General features: G+C 47.0%; 1 protein-coding gene across 1 annotated transcript in view; it reads left to right on the top strand.

Moving 5' to 3' along the window:
• The first annotated feature begins 1,512 nt into the window (after positions 1-1,512).
• Positions 1,513-16,018, top strand: part of TMEM30A (transmembrane protein 30A) — a 284,456-nt gene continuing 269,950 nt past the window's right edge. Inside the window, exon 1 of the mRNA XM_069606265.1 lies at positions 1,513-2,052. Within this exon, the coding sequence (XP_069462366.1) occupies positions 1,816-2,052 (237 nt within the window). The 5' untranslated portion in view covers positions 1,513-1,815. The remainder of the gene's footprint in view (positions 2,053-16,018) is intronic.

Here is a 16,018-nt window from a genome sequence, read left to right as displayed (position 1 = left end):
AAACAGGTCAATGATCCATTTAAACAATTTATTTGAGTTAACAGACCCAGAGAGCGATATGTCACCTGTTCTCCACTTTGGTCAGTGATATGCCAGCGTGCCATCCGCACTAAGATGGATGTTACATCTTACCCTAGCACTGGATAAGTCTTAGGTAAGACCCATACTCCGTATCCCCATGGAGTTTTTTGTTACAATTATTCAGCATCTATTTTTGAGCCTTATTAAGTATATAATCATTCATTTCTGAGGTCACCCCCTTACTTATAACACTGCCTTTGTGAATTATAGATAGAGACCCTGGGACCCGGACACATTCCATTTCACATCCTGAAGAAGGCCTGTACATAGAACTGCATTCCACAGCTCATCCTTTGGCCGAAACACCCTGTGTCGACGATCATTCCATATGTTCAATGCACAACTCAAGCATTGCTCTGTTTACTGATATATGTTCATTGGATTTGTTTCTTGTGTTCTCTTTTGTACCTGCACAATCCAATAGGGTTTTCAGATTTTAGCAGAACTTGTATGTTATCCATATGAATCCAGTTCATCACGCTGGATTATACCTACTTGTATTGTATGTTGTTTTGACATATCTCTGGGTACTCTATCCCCACACTGTGTCAACACGAACTTTATGATAATTAAATGCATTAAATCATGACATGAGCCGTGTTTGGCTTTTATCACACTTCCATGTGCAACCAGTTGTTTTGGTGTGACCTCACACCCTGAAATTTTGTTCTCTTTATTTAACTACGCCCACCTGGGCTTTTCAGGGCATAGATAGGCGCCCTTATTTACTTTAGTACAGTAGTTAACATAGCTCCCAACCTTTTTTGTCACCAAGGCGGGTGAAAACACCCAATTTTCTTTTTGGGGGTGAGAGGCCCATAGAAGTGAATGGGCGTAGGAGCGGCTTGCCGGGTGATTCATCAGCTTTCAAGGCGGGTGACACCCGCCAAAAGCAGGTGAGTTGAGAGCTATGCATTAAGCATGTGAACAATTTAACAAATCCTAGAACTCAAAAAAGGAACAATAGGAAAATCAAAACTATACTGCTGCCTACCAACTTCAAAACACAACTATCATAATACATTGTAAATGTATTAAAGCCCAAAAGACAAAGAAAGACAGATAAAAAGAAATGTAAACACAGAACACACGGATACACACCTACACACAAATACACATACACATATCCACTCATATTAACTTGAAATCACATGCATTTGCTTGGATCTTTTACCATGCAATTCATTTCTAGAGCGTGTTTGATCTTTCATGTTCAGTGTTTTTTTAATCTAAGATTAACGCTAGTGAGGGTGTTGACAATGAATCACACATGAATCAGTGCAAGGTCCTTGGCAAAAAAAAATGTATATTTAAAACACAGAAGAAACAATACCACTACAAGATGGCCACTGTTTCAGTGCGCGAAATGAGCGGACCTTAGTAGTCCTTCCTCCACTTCAGACTAGACAGCACCCTTCATCGCATTGCGGTGCTTTCTCCCTACAGCCCTCTATCTTTGCGCTGCTGTCTACCGCAGCACGTCAGCTGATCACTTTGTAAACACAAGCAGCCCGCCGGAAGTTGCGACAAAACCAACCCGTGGTAGAACTCTGTGTACCAACCACATTTTTCGAAGTTGTTAGCATTTTGACGTGAATTTTGTCGTCACATCCGTAGAGGTGTGTACCAGCTGGTTGCCAAGAGGAGTAGACTTTTTCCAGCAGTTAGATTAAGAAACCCGGAAGAGCTGGAAAGAGATCACGAACCTCTGCGCCGAATTTGAACAGTCCGACCATGAACTACAACGCCAAGGAGGAGGATGGTGGTGGGCATCACTCGGGGGTCGGGCCCGGAACGGCAATCAAAAGCAAGAAGCCTGACAACACGGCTTTCAAGCAGCAGCGACTCCCCGCCTGGCAGCCTATTCTCACTGCCGGCACTGTGCTGCCTGCCTTCTTCGTCATCGGCCTCATCTTCATTCCCATCGGCATCGGCATTTTCGTAACCTCCAATAACATCAGGGAGCATGAGGTACCGGCAATGCCCTCTTGGCCCCATTCTGCCTTATTTTATCACAACCCAGGTTTTATCACAAAAATAGATCACCATATTCATCGTTGCCAGCATTCTGCCTTACCATCGCTCTATAGTAAGGCCACACATATGCACTGCATCTTCTATCGCCACTTTGTGAAGGAGCCTCAAGACGTACCTATTTTCCCACACATAATCCTGCCCCTCCCCCTGCCCTGCTACCACTTGTCAATCCTTATTATCCTATCCTGAAAATGTTTTGTTGCTTCAGTTTCACTGCCAACCTTTGAAATTGTAAGGCACTCTGATTCATTATATTGCTTGTCCTATCTAAAGCACTTTGGACAAAGGCGCTATATGAAACACAATAAATACAAATACTCCAAACCCATATCACTGACTTTCACCATCAGAGCCTCGCACCATGCCTTCCTACATCAATACCCCCAAAACTCTTTCAGATATTTGTACATGGCACCACTGCATTGCTATCAGCCCTGCATACATCGACCTCACCATGCCCACTTACTTTGAAAGCCTATTGCCTCTTATTTCCTACTCTCACAGGTTGTGTGAACTTCGCTGTGCACCTGCTAAATTCAACAGGATGCTTGATTATGCTTTGCATGACACCAGTTGCCTAAGTTTTACTGTACTTTAAGTGGGAGTAGAAATCAAGGGCGAGGGGCTCCAAAAGTAGGGAATGGCCTACAGGAGGCAAGTGGCTCATGGGTGTGAAATTCCAATAGTGACACTCCGAGGACAAGTTCTTTGTTGTCTGCGACAACGAGATTTCATAAACATAATTTCCCCTGGGCAGGTAGACCAGAAGTAAAGTTTTGTATAGGTTTTTTGGACTTTAAAATAAACTACTGTGTACCTGGGAGCCGTTGTGGTTGCCAAGTGTGCAGATAGCTGCACGCCTTCAGCAACTGTTAGTTGAATTGTGGTAGGATATTTCTATTGCTACTGTGTTTACGGTCGCCAAAGGTCTTCATGTTTTAAAATGCCAGTCTCCTTTTAACGTTGAAAGGCTGGTCCAACTGCAGGTTCTCATTAAAATGCATTGGATCGAAATCCCGTCTTGGACGGCCGCAATAAAAAAATGCCTGTTTTTGGACAAAGAACGAGTGTACCTTCTGGTCAATGTAAATAACTTTCAGAGGGGATATTTGTAATACTGCTAGAAGTGGCTTTAGGCCAGCGAGCCAATGAGGAAGGCCGAACGTTGGTTTGGTCCGGAGTGACAAATCTCTAGAGAATGGGTCAAGACTTGTCACAGTTTATTGGAAGTGAGTAGTTTTATTCAGCTGACAAATATAATGCAGTTATATTTTTCTGCATGTAAATGGCCTGCCGTTTGTTTAAATACTTTATGCTCCACCCCAGTTTTGCTGTTAATCATCTGAAGCAGTGGTAACACTAAATAAAACATTATGACGGAATAGTGTTAAGAATGAGAAGCTTTCATCTTTGTGCCAACCCCATTCTTCCACACTTTTTAGCTGCAAGACCATGGTATCACGTTATACGTTTTACTTACCAACTTAACTCTTGCGTTTTACTTGGTCCAGACACCAAATGGCCTCATACCAAGTTTCCCCTGTGTGGAAAACTAAGCCCTTCATCCCAGCCAACCACTTCAGATCTACTGTCCAAGCCTTAATACTCTCCCACCTGGATGGTGGCAGTGGCCATCTGAAAGGCCTTATGGCAGCCACCCTGGTACCCCTGAGATGTTTCCTACATGGCTGCAGTCACTACTCAAAGGACTCTGCAAATGCAACCCCATCACTGCAAGCCTCCTCAAACTGCACTGGCTCCTGCTGCAAGTATGTATCCCCTTCCAATCCTGCCGCATCATCTTCAAGACCATCGCACTCAAGTTCCCAAGCTACCTCACTGAGAAACTCAGCATCTCAGGTGGCCTATGATCCAACAGAAGTAAGGATATGTGCAGACTTTAACTCGGCTTGTGCAAAAAGGATAGAACCAGAAGACAGGCCTTGCGCATCTACACCCACAGACTGTGGCACTTCCTCAACACCAGACTCGCCCACTTGCTTGTACCTTCCAGGACGGAGCTCCAGGACCTCCTCTTGAAGGAATGTCTCCCTACATCTAGGTCCACACACCCTCCTCAAGGGATGAGCATGCGCCAATTCCTTCAGTACCTACTCTATGGGAAACTCTACAATGGGAAGCCACCCATGCTTTCAATTTCCTGGGGGCTATTGCTGCTGATCTTCAGTCTCCCTCCCTTGGATCTCTCCTTCACTTTAGAGCCTTACAATTTCTGCCCTTTACGTCCCTGGGGGATGTCCACTTAGTATTTTGGACTCTCCACAGTGTTTCTGGTGGGCATTACCAGAGCTAGGTGACTAGTTTAAACTGGGGCCCTGTCCTGCTAAGCACCCGATCGGGAAGTCACCACAGAAGCCTTGTTCCTCAGGTGTCATCTGATGACTCTTCATTGGCCAGTGAGACTCGGCTTGCACACTGTCTAAAATGGAAAACCAGCTTCAGATATTGCTCTGCATTGATTTTTCTGGAATTAATCCAGCCTGATCTTTCTGGACCAGTTTTGACATATGGGGCAGTAATCTCAACAAAAGTACATTGGCTGATGTTTTTGTTATCAATGTTGTTCAGTTACAAGGGTCGGTAACACGCCAGCTTTTCCCAGGCTTTACCCAGTTTGAGAAGAATAGTTAGAAGGGTTGTATGCATGGTGTCGGCGTACACACTCAAATTTAAGGAGGCTACCTACAAAGGCAGGAGTTATGGGGAAAGTATATCTGCAAACTCTTTATAGTTTAGCCGTAAGGGCGTTGATGCTTGAGGCTTTGATGCATGGGAGGGAAATTATTACTATTTAAATCTCTTCATTAGTGAGCAGTGTATTAAGTAGATCCACATCAAGATATACCAAGGTGACTATCTAAATGATCCGGAAAGGCCTTCCTAGGTACATTGGGATTGAGTACGTTAGCTGTTATTAGGACTGAAAAGCATGACTATTTGTTTTTCTGCATATTTCCCTGGCCTCATTAATGGCTTCCTCCAATATTGATTTGTTCTTGTTAATTTTTGATTGCCCATGCAAGTATCCTGTCTGGCTCATTACTTTCCCCATATTATCTAGCAAGCCTGCAGGCTGCCTAGGAATTTCATTTCCCTAGATGCCTCTTCCCTATATTTATGTTGTTTTTTGTAGATTTCCCAATAATGTTGGGCCCTTAATCCTGGCATCTTGCATTGAATTTTTTAAAATATATATTTGGATCACAGTGGTTCTGATCTCCTCTTTCAGTACCTAATTTAATCTTAATATACACATGCCCCTGATGAACCCTTTGAATACATTACATAAAATCACATCATCTGATGCGAAGCCTTTATTGGTTTCAAAATGTTATATTTTCTTCAGTGGCTTGCTTAAAGGCTTTATCGGACAGAGTATCCTTTTTAAATATTAGACTCCTTTGAGTTTGCGTAGACATTTGTATCATGACCGCTAAAGGGGAGTGGTGAGATAAGGTCTGGTGGAGGATGGAGCAATCCATTATATCCCTAAAGGGTGAACTGGAGGTCACACTGTAGTCAATGCAAAATATTGCGTCATGAACTGTACAGTAAAAATCACGCTCAATGGGATGTTGGATCCTCATTCAACTTAATTTTAGTGGGCTATATCACACATAGTGCAGATTTAGAGGGAGCTCGGATTGGACTCCTCAGTATTTATTTCAGTTGATGGGTCAATCAGCCGCCCACAGTATTTTGTGTTCAAGTATAGTTAAAATGCTCTGCCACTGCAGTTTGTGTGTGTGTGTGTGTGTGTGTGTGTGTGAATATGTATGTATGTATATATAATATCTATCTCATGGCCACGGTAGTGGCCATGTAGTTATGGTTAAGTTGGTGTTTCCATAGGAAGAGCACTTTTTGGGCGGCTTATAACTTCGCTCTCCCTGGACGAATCCTCACCAAACTTTGCAAAAAAAGTATTTGGGTCACTCTGATTTTTTTTTTTGTGCAAAGTTTGGTGAGGATTCGTCCAGGGGGGGCAAAGTTATAGGGGGGGGTCCCAAAAACTTTTTTTTTCCCCATAGACCTAATGGGGAATTTTTTTTGCTTGTGTCTACAGCCCAAACCGCTGGACGGATTTACACCAAATTTGCGGCAGGAGCGGAGGCTTGGTCCCGAAAGCGTGCTTTGCTTTATTTGGTGTAAATCCGTCCCCAGTAGTTTTTAAATAAATGACAAAAATGTAAGTGAAAAAAATTAGAAATATCTGTGTTCGCTTCGCGGACACACTTCCCTGTTCGCTCTGCGGACAGGACGGTGATTGGGCAAGCAGCTTGCGTGATGTCTGCAGACATCTGACGTGCTCTCTCATTGGATGCGGTGAAAGCGTGCAGTGCGCCTGGCTTCAGAGACGCCCGCCATCTTTGTTCCTCGCCGCCTGCACAGTAAGTCTTGTCTGTCTCCTGTTCCTCCCACCCCTGCTCATGCCCCGTGTGTCCTTCTTGTCTCCCCTGTTCCTCCAGCCCCCCGCTCACGCCATCGGCACACAGTGGCCAGCGGAGGGCCGAGGAGCGGGATATGCCGCCTGCACACGAACGCTGTGTGTCTCTCTCCCTCACGCCCCACCCCCGCTCATGCCCCTTGTGTCTCTCTCCCTCCCGCCCACCCCCCGCTCATGCCCCTTGTGTCTCTCTCCCTCCCGCCCACCCCCCGCTCATGCCCTGTGTGTGTGTCTCTCTCCCTCCCGCCCACCCCCCGCTCATGCCCTGTGTGTCTCTCTCTCTCCCTCCCGCCCACCCCCCGCTCATGCCCCGTGTCTGTGTCCTGTTCTCCCCACCTCCCGCTCATGCCCCGTGTCTGTCTCCTGTTCCCCCCCGCTCATGCCCCGTGTCTGTCTCCTGTTTCCCCCCTGCTCATGCCCCGTGTCTGTGTCCTGTCCCCCCCGCTCATGCCCCGTGTCTGTCTCCTGTCCTCCCCACCCCCGCTCATGCCCAGTATCTGTCTCCTGTTGCTCCCCACCCCCCGCTCATGCCCCGTGTCTGTTCTCCCCTCCCCCTGCTCATGCCCTGTCTGTTGTCCCCCCCCACCCCTGCTCATGCCCCGTGTCTGTCTCATGTTCCCCCTATCCCCCGCTCATGCCCCGTGTCGCTCTCCTTTCCCCACCACCCCCGCTCATGTCCTGTGTGCCCTGTACCCCCCGCTCATGCCCCGTGTCTCCCTCGTGTTCCTCCCCACCCGCTGCTCATGCCCAGTGTTTCCTTCCTTTTCCCCCCCCACCCCCTGCTCATGCCCCATTTGTACCTTGGTCCCTCTCACCCCCCGCTCATGCCCATGTGTCTCCCCTGTTGTGTTCTTTATACACCCTGCCTTCCCTTTCCATGGTGGCCATCTTGGTAAAAGATTTTCCTTCCTACACCGGGACGCCACAGGCGTCCCGGTGTAGGAAGGAAAATCTTTTTGTTTTTTTTACCACCCGGCGTTCCCACTTTGAGGACATAAAATGTTAGTGGTCTTCATCTATTGAAAAGGATGTTATGGTGACGTTGCACTAATAAAAACCTTTAAAATTTAGTTAAAAAAAAGGTTACAGGGACGTTATGGTTAAGTTGCACTAATAAAAACCTATGAAATTCAATGAAAAAACTTTGTCAAAGGGACGTTATGGTTCCAAGTAAAACCAAAAAACCCTTGAAATTCGCCAGTTATGGTAAGCTAAGCAACCATAACTCGCGCCACCACCGTGCACTGCTAAGACTAATACCCAGGACATCAAAGATGACATCACAAATGTCATTGATGACATCACTGATGACATCACATGTGTATGTACTTTTCATGAAATATGTGTACAAGGGATTCTTATTATAATGTTGCGAAACAAGTGTCAAGGATCATTGCAATAAATATTATACCCTAATAAGTGCATTGAATGATGCATTGATATGCATTGAATTCCTCACTACCACTGCCTCTGCTGCTCGTATTAACCCCCTCGGCATTACAAAAATGTGTCCTTTTGTTACTAACCACTCTATAAAACTCTAATCTTCATTATTGCGCTTAGCGAACTGGACTTTTGCTCAAGCCTACCCATTGACCTTCCTCTCTACGCCTTTCTCCCCCTAGACGAAATCCTCCATTTTGCTAGGCGCACCACCTACCCAGAACCCGCAATCCCATCCCTTCTACCTGCCGAAAACCTGCTGGTTGGCTAGCCATGCCCAACTGTCCTTTTTTCAAGTTCCTTCTTCTAGTCTACAAAGCTATCAATGGTCTTGCTCCTCAGTAGATGTCTTATTGTATCTATTTACTCACCATCGTGTTCCTCCGATCCTCCTCTGCACTCAACCTCACCATCCCATACCCTCCAAGTGCCCCCTCTCACTTCCGCTCTTTCTCCCTAATAGCCCCACTGGAAACAGCTGCCCAAAAGAATAAAAGACAGCCCAACTGTAGAGTTCTTCAAAGCTTGGTTTAAAGCTCTGTTATTTGCTAAAGAGGGATCTCCCTCTGCCCTTTCCTTCCTACTTGACCCCACCACTACCTCCAGAGAAGTTTAATAATGTAATTCTGAATATTAAATGAGTACTCCTCTTTAGTTTGAAGCACTTGCACCCTTAGGTTAATGTTTGTTTATGTTTATTCATTTATATTGCGCGCCGGACCCGAAGGTATAAGGGCGCAGGAGCAGCAAGGTTATTCTCAGCTTGGTTACATTGCTGTACAGTAATTACAGTGTGTACATGAGTAGTAGCAATTGCAATATATGCGATGAGGACAATTTACAGATATACATATTTACACACTTCACAAGAGGATGGTACATTATCTGTCATTATTTATCCATAGAATGTAATTACGTCTAAAGTGGGGGTAGGATTGAGGTGACCTTAAGGAGGGTGGCAGAGAGTTCCAGTGTTGGGCTGCTTTCGCCTGGAAGCTGTTGCCGCCTGTTTTGATTCGTTTGAACTTAGGAACTGTGAGCAGGTTAGCATTGGCAGTTCTGGAGGGCCTGTACTGGGTGTGTCTTGTTGTTCTGAGGGACTGCATTGTTGAGGCATTTGTGAGTTAGGGAAGCTACTTTGAGCATGATTCTGTCGGTGGTAGTGAGCCAGTTATGGGCTCTCCTGAGGTTGGAAATATGTTGTCTTTTGGGGATGCAAAGCGCTGCTCTGAGAGCATTGTTTTGCAATGTCTGGATTTTATTTGTAACATATTTGTTGGCTCCAACGTAAAGGGCGTTACAGTAGTCGTCTAGTTTTGAAAGTACAAGGGCTCTGGCAAGGGTAACGCAGCTCTGGGTAGATAGGAAGGGTTTGGCTACTCTTATAAGCTTACAGGTGTAGGCTGTAGAGGAGGCCATGGAGCTAACCTGTTTGTGGAAGGAGAGGGTGGAGTCTAGGTAGATACAGAGGGTTTTCACCTCCTTGGCTACCTTGATAGAATTGCCGTCTATGAGGAAACTGCAGTAGTTGTAATCCAATTTGTTTAAGTTTGTGGTGGATCCGAGAATGATGAGTTCCGTCTTGTCATCATTCAGGCATAGACTGTGGGAGGCCATCCATGCCTGGATGATGAGGTACACCCTGTTCACCAAGGCCAAATCCTTGTTGTAATCTCCCGTCAACGGGATGAGGATCTGGGTATCATCAGCGTAATTAGTGTAGGTGATACCCAGACTGTCAAGATCATCAAAAAGGGGCTTTGTGAACATGTTGTACAGTGTGGGGGGGACGCATGATTCCTGCGGGACTCCGGAGGTGATGGGGTCAGCTGATGCTGAGGTAGAGAAAACACGCATAGATCTGTTGCTCAAGAATGACTCAATCCAATTAATGGCTTCTTGAGAGAAGTGGGCAGCCGAGTCCAGGTGGTTGCAGAGAATTTTGTGATCTACTAGATCAAATGCTGCAGAGATGTCTAACAGGAGCAGTAAAGCAGTTTTCCCATTGTTTCTTAGGGTGTCAATTTGAGCCTTAAGATCGATGAGAGCTGTCTCTATCCCATGTTGGAGTCTGAAGCCAGATTGTCGGATTCCCAGGAGATGGTTCAGTTCAAGGTATTTTTGAATTTGTAGATAAGCAGTCTTATCTAATATTTTGAGGAGGAAGGGTATGGTGGTAATGGGTCTGTAGTTAGTAGGTGTAGAGGGGTCGGGGGAGGTTTTTTTTTGAGTAGGGGGAGGATCCAGGATTCTTTTAGATTTTTGGGGATGATGCCTGAGGAGAAGGAGGCCTTAATAGTTTGGTATTGAACGGTGAAAGGTCTCTTGCCGCATCTTTAATCATTTGTGACGGGCAGGGGTCGCCTTGGAAATTTGACGGTTTGAGACTCAGGATGGTTTTTTCCACATCTAATGTGGAGACTTTGGAGAAGCTAAAGCGGGTGAGAGGGTTGGATGTGGGATTCTGGGGTGCGGAATGTGGGGGAGTGTTGGTGGAGTTGGTGAGGTTAGTTGGAGATTCTTTTTTGTTATTGATTTTGGTTTGTAGGCCTGTGACTTTGTTGGAGAGGGCGTTTTGGACGCTAGTACACCATTGTTTGTCTTTCACACATGTATCTGGGACTAGGATGGGTGTTTCCAGATCTTTAATGATGGTAAATAGTTCTTTGGTGCTGGATTTTGCTTGTGATATTCTCAGGTTGTATGATTCTTCTTTAGTGGTTATTTCTTTTTTGTATATGGGGGTTATTGAGGATCAGCTTGTTACTGTCTGTCGGAGATTGTCTCCAGGCTTGTTCCTTTTTGCGTTTCTCTAATCTGAGGGATTTTAGGTGGGTAGAGAACCAGGTGTTCAGTTTTTTTTTGGTTTGGTTTTTCTTAGTTTTAGCGGACCAATAGAGTCTAGGGCTGTGAGCATGATTTTGTTGTAGCCTTCTACGAGATGGTGAGGATTGGTGGCAGCTGAGTTGGTTTGGAGTGGGGAGAATGAGGGGGATATGTTTTTCCGCCGTAATGCTTTTCTTATTTCTCGTGGGGATAGCTGTGGCTAGTAAGTTGTTGGTGATAGGGCTTGAGGCTTCGAGGTTGCAAGTGAGGAGGTGGTGGTCAGACCATGGTTGAGGGGAACTGGCAGTGATGGAGGCCACACAGTTGTGATCTGCTATCCGGTCGAGGGTTCTCCCTTTGTGTGTGGGGGTGGACACTCTTTGGGTGAAGCCTAATTCTCACAGGGTATTATTAATGATAGTGGCCTGGAGGTCTTTGGGGTCTTTGAAGCCTAGGTTGAAGTCTCCTAGAATAAGGCTCTGTGAGGTGTTTTTTAGGTTGTTGGTGAGGATAGTAGTGAGGTCTTCCTCGAAGGAGCCTAGCGGTCCAGGAGGTCTGTAAAGTAGGTGAATGGTGATGGTTTGGGAGTTGGCAGTAGGCCGCTTGGCAGTGAGTGATTCACACAAGGTGAAGGCAAGCGTCCCCAACCAGCACGATCCTCCCCGCAATGAGAGACAATGAAGGACTCTCCCAGGATGGGAATAAGGCCAAGGCAAAGTGCGGGTGAGCGTAAATGGGAGTTTATCAATCAGAATAGGGCATGCAAAGAACTCTGCAAACTCCGAGAGCGCTCTGTCTGACAATAGCAAAGACAGGCGTATATATTTACAAAAAACGTCATCAGAACCTACATTCTATAGGGGGCACAAGTTCAATGGGATTGGGTGGCGACGACTAGCTATAGGTGCTGCTGCGATGTGGTTGGCCTTGGCTGGTGGACGTCACTGGTCAGCCTCGTGGGTTGGGCTGGGCCTGGCAGGTCTGCTGGGTTCATCCGGGCGGTGTCGTTGTGCCACTGTGGCCAGTGTCAGAGATGAATGTCTTTTCCTGACTTATTTGCCCTAGGCCATGCACACCGCAGTCATTCAGTTATTGCAGTATTATCTTCTTTAGTAAATCTTTCAATAGGTTATTCTACAGGTTAATGCAACACAGGAGGAATGCACCTTGAGAGGGGTTTGATGTCGATTCATCAGTACATGGTTACCAGTGTCCTGTTGACCGGGTACCATAGGTCGTGCGGCTAGGTCTCAGGGCATGGGACAGGCGGTACATGTCTTTTTGTCTTGTTAGAAGTCATTATGAATGTGCTGCTGTATGTTGCCATAGTATTGGGTGTCCTCATTTTACAGGGGCCATAAACCTAAGGTGATCCGGTGGGTTGTGGGGTTTAAGAGAGGGCGCCTTTGGATTTGTGTATTCAGGCGGAGGTTTACTACTGGGCTGTAAATAATGCAGGTGGCGGGCCGTGGCCTTGGGTGCTGCAGAGGGGCCTACAAATCTTTGAAGCGGCTCCAGCCTAGTTGGGGGAGGTGGAGCAGTGCCGCGCGGGCCTCAGCCCTCTCGTCTGGCAGGCTCCACTGGGTGGGAGGGGGAATGGCCTTGCATAAACTCACAAAGGCATCTTCCTCGGGTGTTGCCGATTTGCGGTGAAAGCATCATAAACATTCAAATAACATACAATACTAATTGAGTCATTTCAAAGCTTGCATCTTAACATTGCTAATGCCTCTCAAATTTAGCCAGTTCGAGCACATTATTTGTACACTATGTTTTAACAACTACAACATTGCGTTATATGCATATACATTTGCAGTTAGTGAGGTAGTAGTGAGGTTGGTGGAGCACATAGGAAATGACTTGCCACCGTACATGACGGTAGTGGCACATAAGGGGCTTGGACTTACACACATGGAGGGTGCATTCTCGCGTGTCCTTCACATGAGCCCTCAGTATGGTTGCATTTGTCTTTCTTTGCACTCTAGCAGCAATAGTTCGGTTGTGGCGCGGGACCGTGGGGTGTAAGCTTTTCAATGAGGCACATAACAAATAACCCCCCGGGACACTTTTATTATTTGCACACAACTGCAGTGGTGGGGGTGCTTCATTGCTTATGCCATGTGAACATATATTCTGCCATATCTGTACGTTTTACACATTTTCTAATCAAAGGGGTTTGTGGAGAAAATACACGTATTGCAAGTAGTTTTGGCATTAGTATTTGGGAACTTTTGCTTTTATTAAAGGACCATTTTTCAGTTCTCTTTCCACCCAGGCTCTGCTGGCCGGGTCATGCTGTCATGCTGGGAGTAGCGATACACTGCGGAAGGTGAAATGTTACAGTGTTGGTATCTTACACTGGCTCATGTCCGTCTCGTTCGTGGGAACGGGCTCACAGCGGATCTGCCAGGGAGCTGCGGCCACAGGGATAATTGAAACTCTCCAAAGGTGGGGGCCGCGCTACAGTGCGCCGAGCTCACACCATCTTTATTAGACAAAATGGTTTCTGGGCCTAGCTAAATTCAATACGTTTGGGCAATGTCTTCAGCAGGTGAGCCATCCACCACCTGGGCCCTGGTGGTAAGGAGGGGACGCCCGATGAGTCATGGCCCTCACCTGGGGAGGGGATGTAGGCAAGGGAGGTCTTTTGGACCAATCCTCCCTTACAACTGTCTGTAAAGTAGGTGAATGGTGATGGTTTGGGAGTTGGCAGTAGGCCGCTTGGCAGTGAGTGATTCACACGAGGGAAGGTTGTTAGTGTTGTCAAGTCTAATGTTGAGGTGAGTTTTGGCTATTATGGTGAGGCCTCCGCCTCTGGATTCTGTTCTGTCCGCTCAGAGGATGATATAGTCATTGGGGATTGCTAGTGAGAGGGCTGGGCCAGTGGCTGCATGGAGCCAAGACTCAGTGATGGATAGAAAATCTAGTTCTTCTGCTAGAATGAGGTCTGCTATATCTGTGGCATGGGCTACTACGGAACGCACATTGATTAAGGCGCCTTTTATGGGTGGGGCGATAATTTTAGTGCAGGTGGGTAGGGTGGCTGCGGTATACGTTTTGAGCTTTGGTCATGGTATTGGTTAAGTTATGCTTGGATCTATCCCTTGGACAGTTGGTGGGAGTGCTTGTGTGCATAGAGGGAGGGGTCCGGTTAGTCTGGGTGGAGTCCCTGGCACGTGGCTCATATAGTTTGGGTAGTCTGGCACGTAATCTGGCATTTCTGACGGAAGGACTGCAAGGTGTAGAGAGGTGGGGCAAAATGGGAGAGGGTGTAGATGGTAGGGGGTAGACATAATGCATAGTGGGAGGGGGATGGTACCTGTAGAGGCAAGGCTATGAGTGAATCTTGGGGAAACTGGTTGAGTGGATGAGGTAGATAATTACTCTCGGCAGTACTGAGAAGATGCCTGGTAGGAACATTCTGTTTGGTGAGAGAGGGGTGAATCAATTGAATGGCAGGGTAGCTGGGTGCTAAATTCGACAATCCTAAGGCAGGGTAGCTAGGTGCTAGATACAACATTCAAATGGCAGGGTAGCTAGGAGCTAAATGCGATATTCAAATGGCAGGGTAACTAGGTGCTAGATACAACATTCAAATGGCAGGGTAGCTAGGAGCTAAATGCGATATTCAAATGGCAGGGTAGCTAGGTGCTAGATCCAACATTCAAATGGCAGCAAGAAGCAGTGCAGTAGTCAAATACAATATGACGGAAATCGAACAGTCAGAAGGCAGCTAAGTGTACAATACGACTATCGGGTATAACAGACAAAAGTCAGGGCAGCTGAGTGCAACATGAGAGCTGGGAGCAAAGGCGTGAGTGTGATAACAGTACACAGATTACACCGTGCAGAGCAAGCTATCTTGATGCCCTCATAAAGCTGGTATAGCTGGTTTAGCGTTTGTGGGAGTCAATGGTGTGTGGGCTCTGGCACGAGGCATACAAGGGAAGCTGTACACGAAGTTGCATAGGTGTCTGAATAACCAGAGACACCGGAGCGTATTTAAGTCATAAAAATAATTCATTTTTGGAATGGGTACAGCGAGTTGTTGCCGGTATCTGATTGGGATTGGTCTTACAGTACCTTGCTCAGACGTTTTGCTCAAGAGGGCAGCGTGTTCAGGCAACGCTGGATGTTTGCTTATAGAGGGACCAGGGGAGTGGTAGGGCTGCAGATCCAAGGGCAAAGAGTCGAGCCACACGCAGCACAGCGGCACAAACGGGCACTAACAGGGGTCTGTGTGTGGGTCTTTGGGGGGGGGGGCGGCGTTCACCTGCCGGCTCCCTATTGGTCCTTTTGAGGCGAGTCTGGACCAATCCTAATGGCACCCTGATCAGGCAAGGAAGTCAGGAGTGCCCTCCGAGGCAATGCGGAAAGTCCGCCATCTTGAAAAGCGCAATTTTCAAATTGCCGTGCCGTATGTGCACGTTAGGCACTGATGATAGCACGGCTGTAGCAGGGGGCATCAGAGAGATTGGGCACAGATTCAGAGCTGACTATCTCATCATAAGCGATATTTAAAGAGCTGGAGTGAGGTCAGCAGATATTTCATAACGCTCCTCCTTCACGGACCGTGGAAGCCTCACAAGGCTTACCTTGATTGCCATGTCGGTCTGGGCAATCGGACTGGGATTCTCGTTGCGTAGAGCTGCGGCTCCGTCTGCGGAGATGTTGGCTCTCTGGTGTCGCTGAGGGGATATATTCAGGCAGGGTCTTTGGTGGGGGCCGGCGTTCACCTGCCGGCTCCCTATTGGTCCTTTTGAGGCGAGTCTGAACCAATCCTTATGGCACCCTGATCAGGCAAGGAAGTCGGCGTGCCCTCAGAGGCAATGCGGAAAGTCTGGCATCTTGCATGGCATCTTGAAAAGCGCAATTTTCAAATTGCTGCGCCGTATGTGCACGTTAGGCAATGATGATAGCACGACTGCAGCAGGGGCATCAGAGAGATTGGGCACAGATTCAGAGCTGACTATCTCATCATAAGCGATATTTAAAGAGCTGGAGTGAGGTCGGCAGATATTTCATAACGCTCCTCCTTCACGGACCGTGGAAGCCTCACAAGGCTTACCTTGATTGCCATGTTGGTCTGGGCAATCTGGCTGAGATTCTCGTTGCGTAGAGCTGCGGCTCCGTCTGTGGAGATGTTGGCTCTCTGGTGTCGCT

This window comes from Ambystoma mexicanum, chromosome 4p (assembly GCF_040938575.1).
Source record: "Ambystoma mexicanum isolate Mex_15411 chromosome 4p, UKY_AmexF1_1, whole genome shotgun sequence".
In the NCBI taxonomy this organism is placed as follows: Eukaryota; Metazoa; Chordata; class Amphibia; order Caudata; family Ambystomatidae; genus Ambystoma; species Ambystoma mexicanum.
Note: the sequence above shows the minus strand (reverse complement) of the source record. Positions and strands in the feature narration are given on the sequence as shown.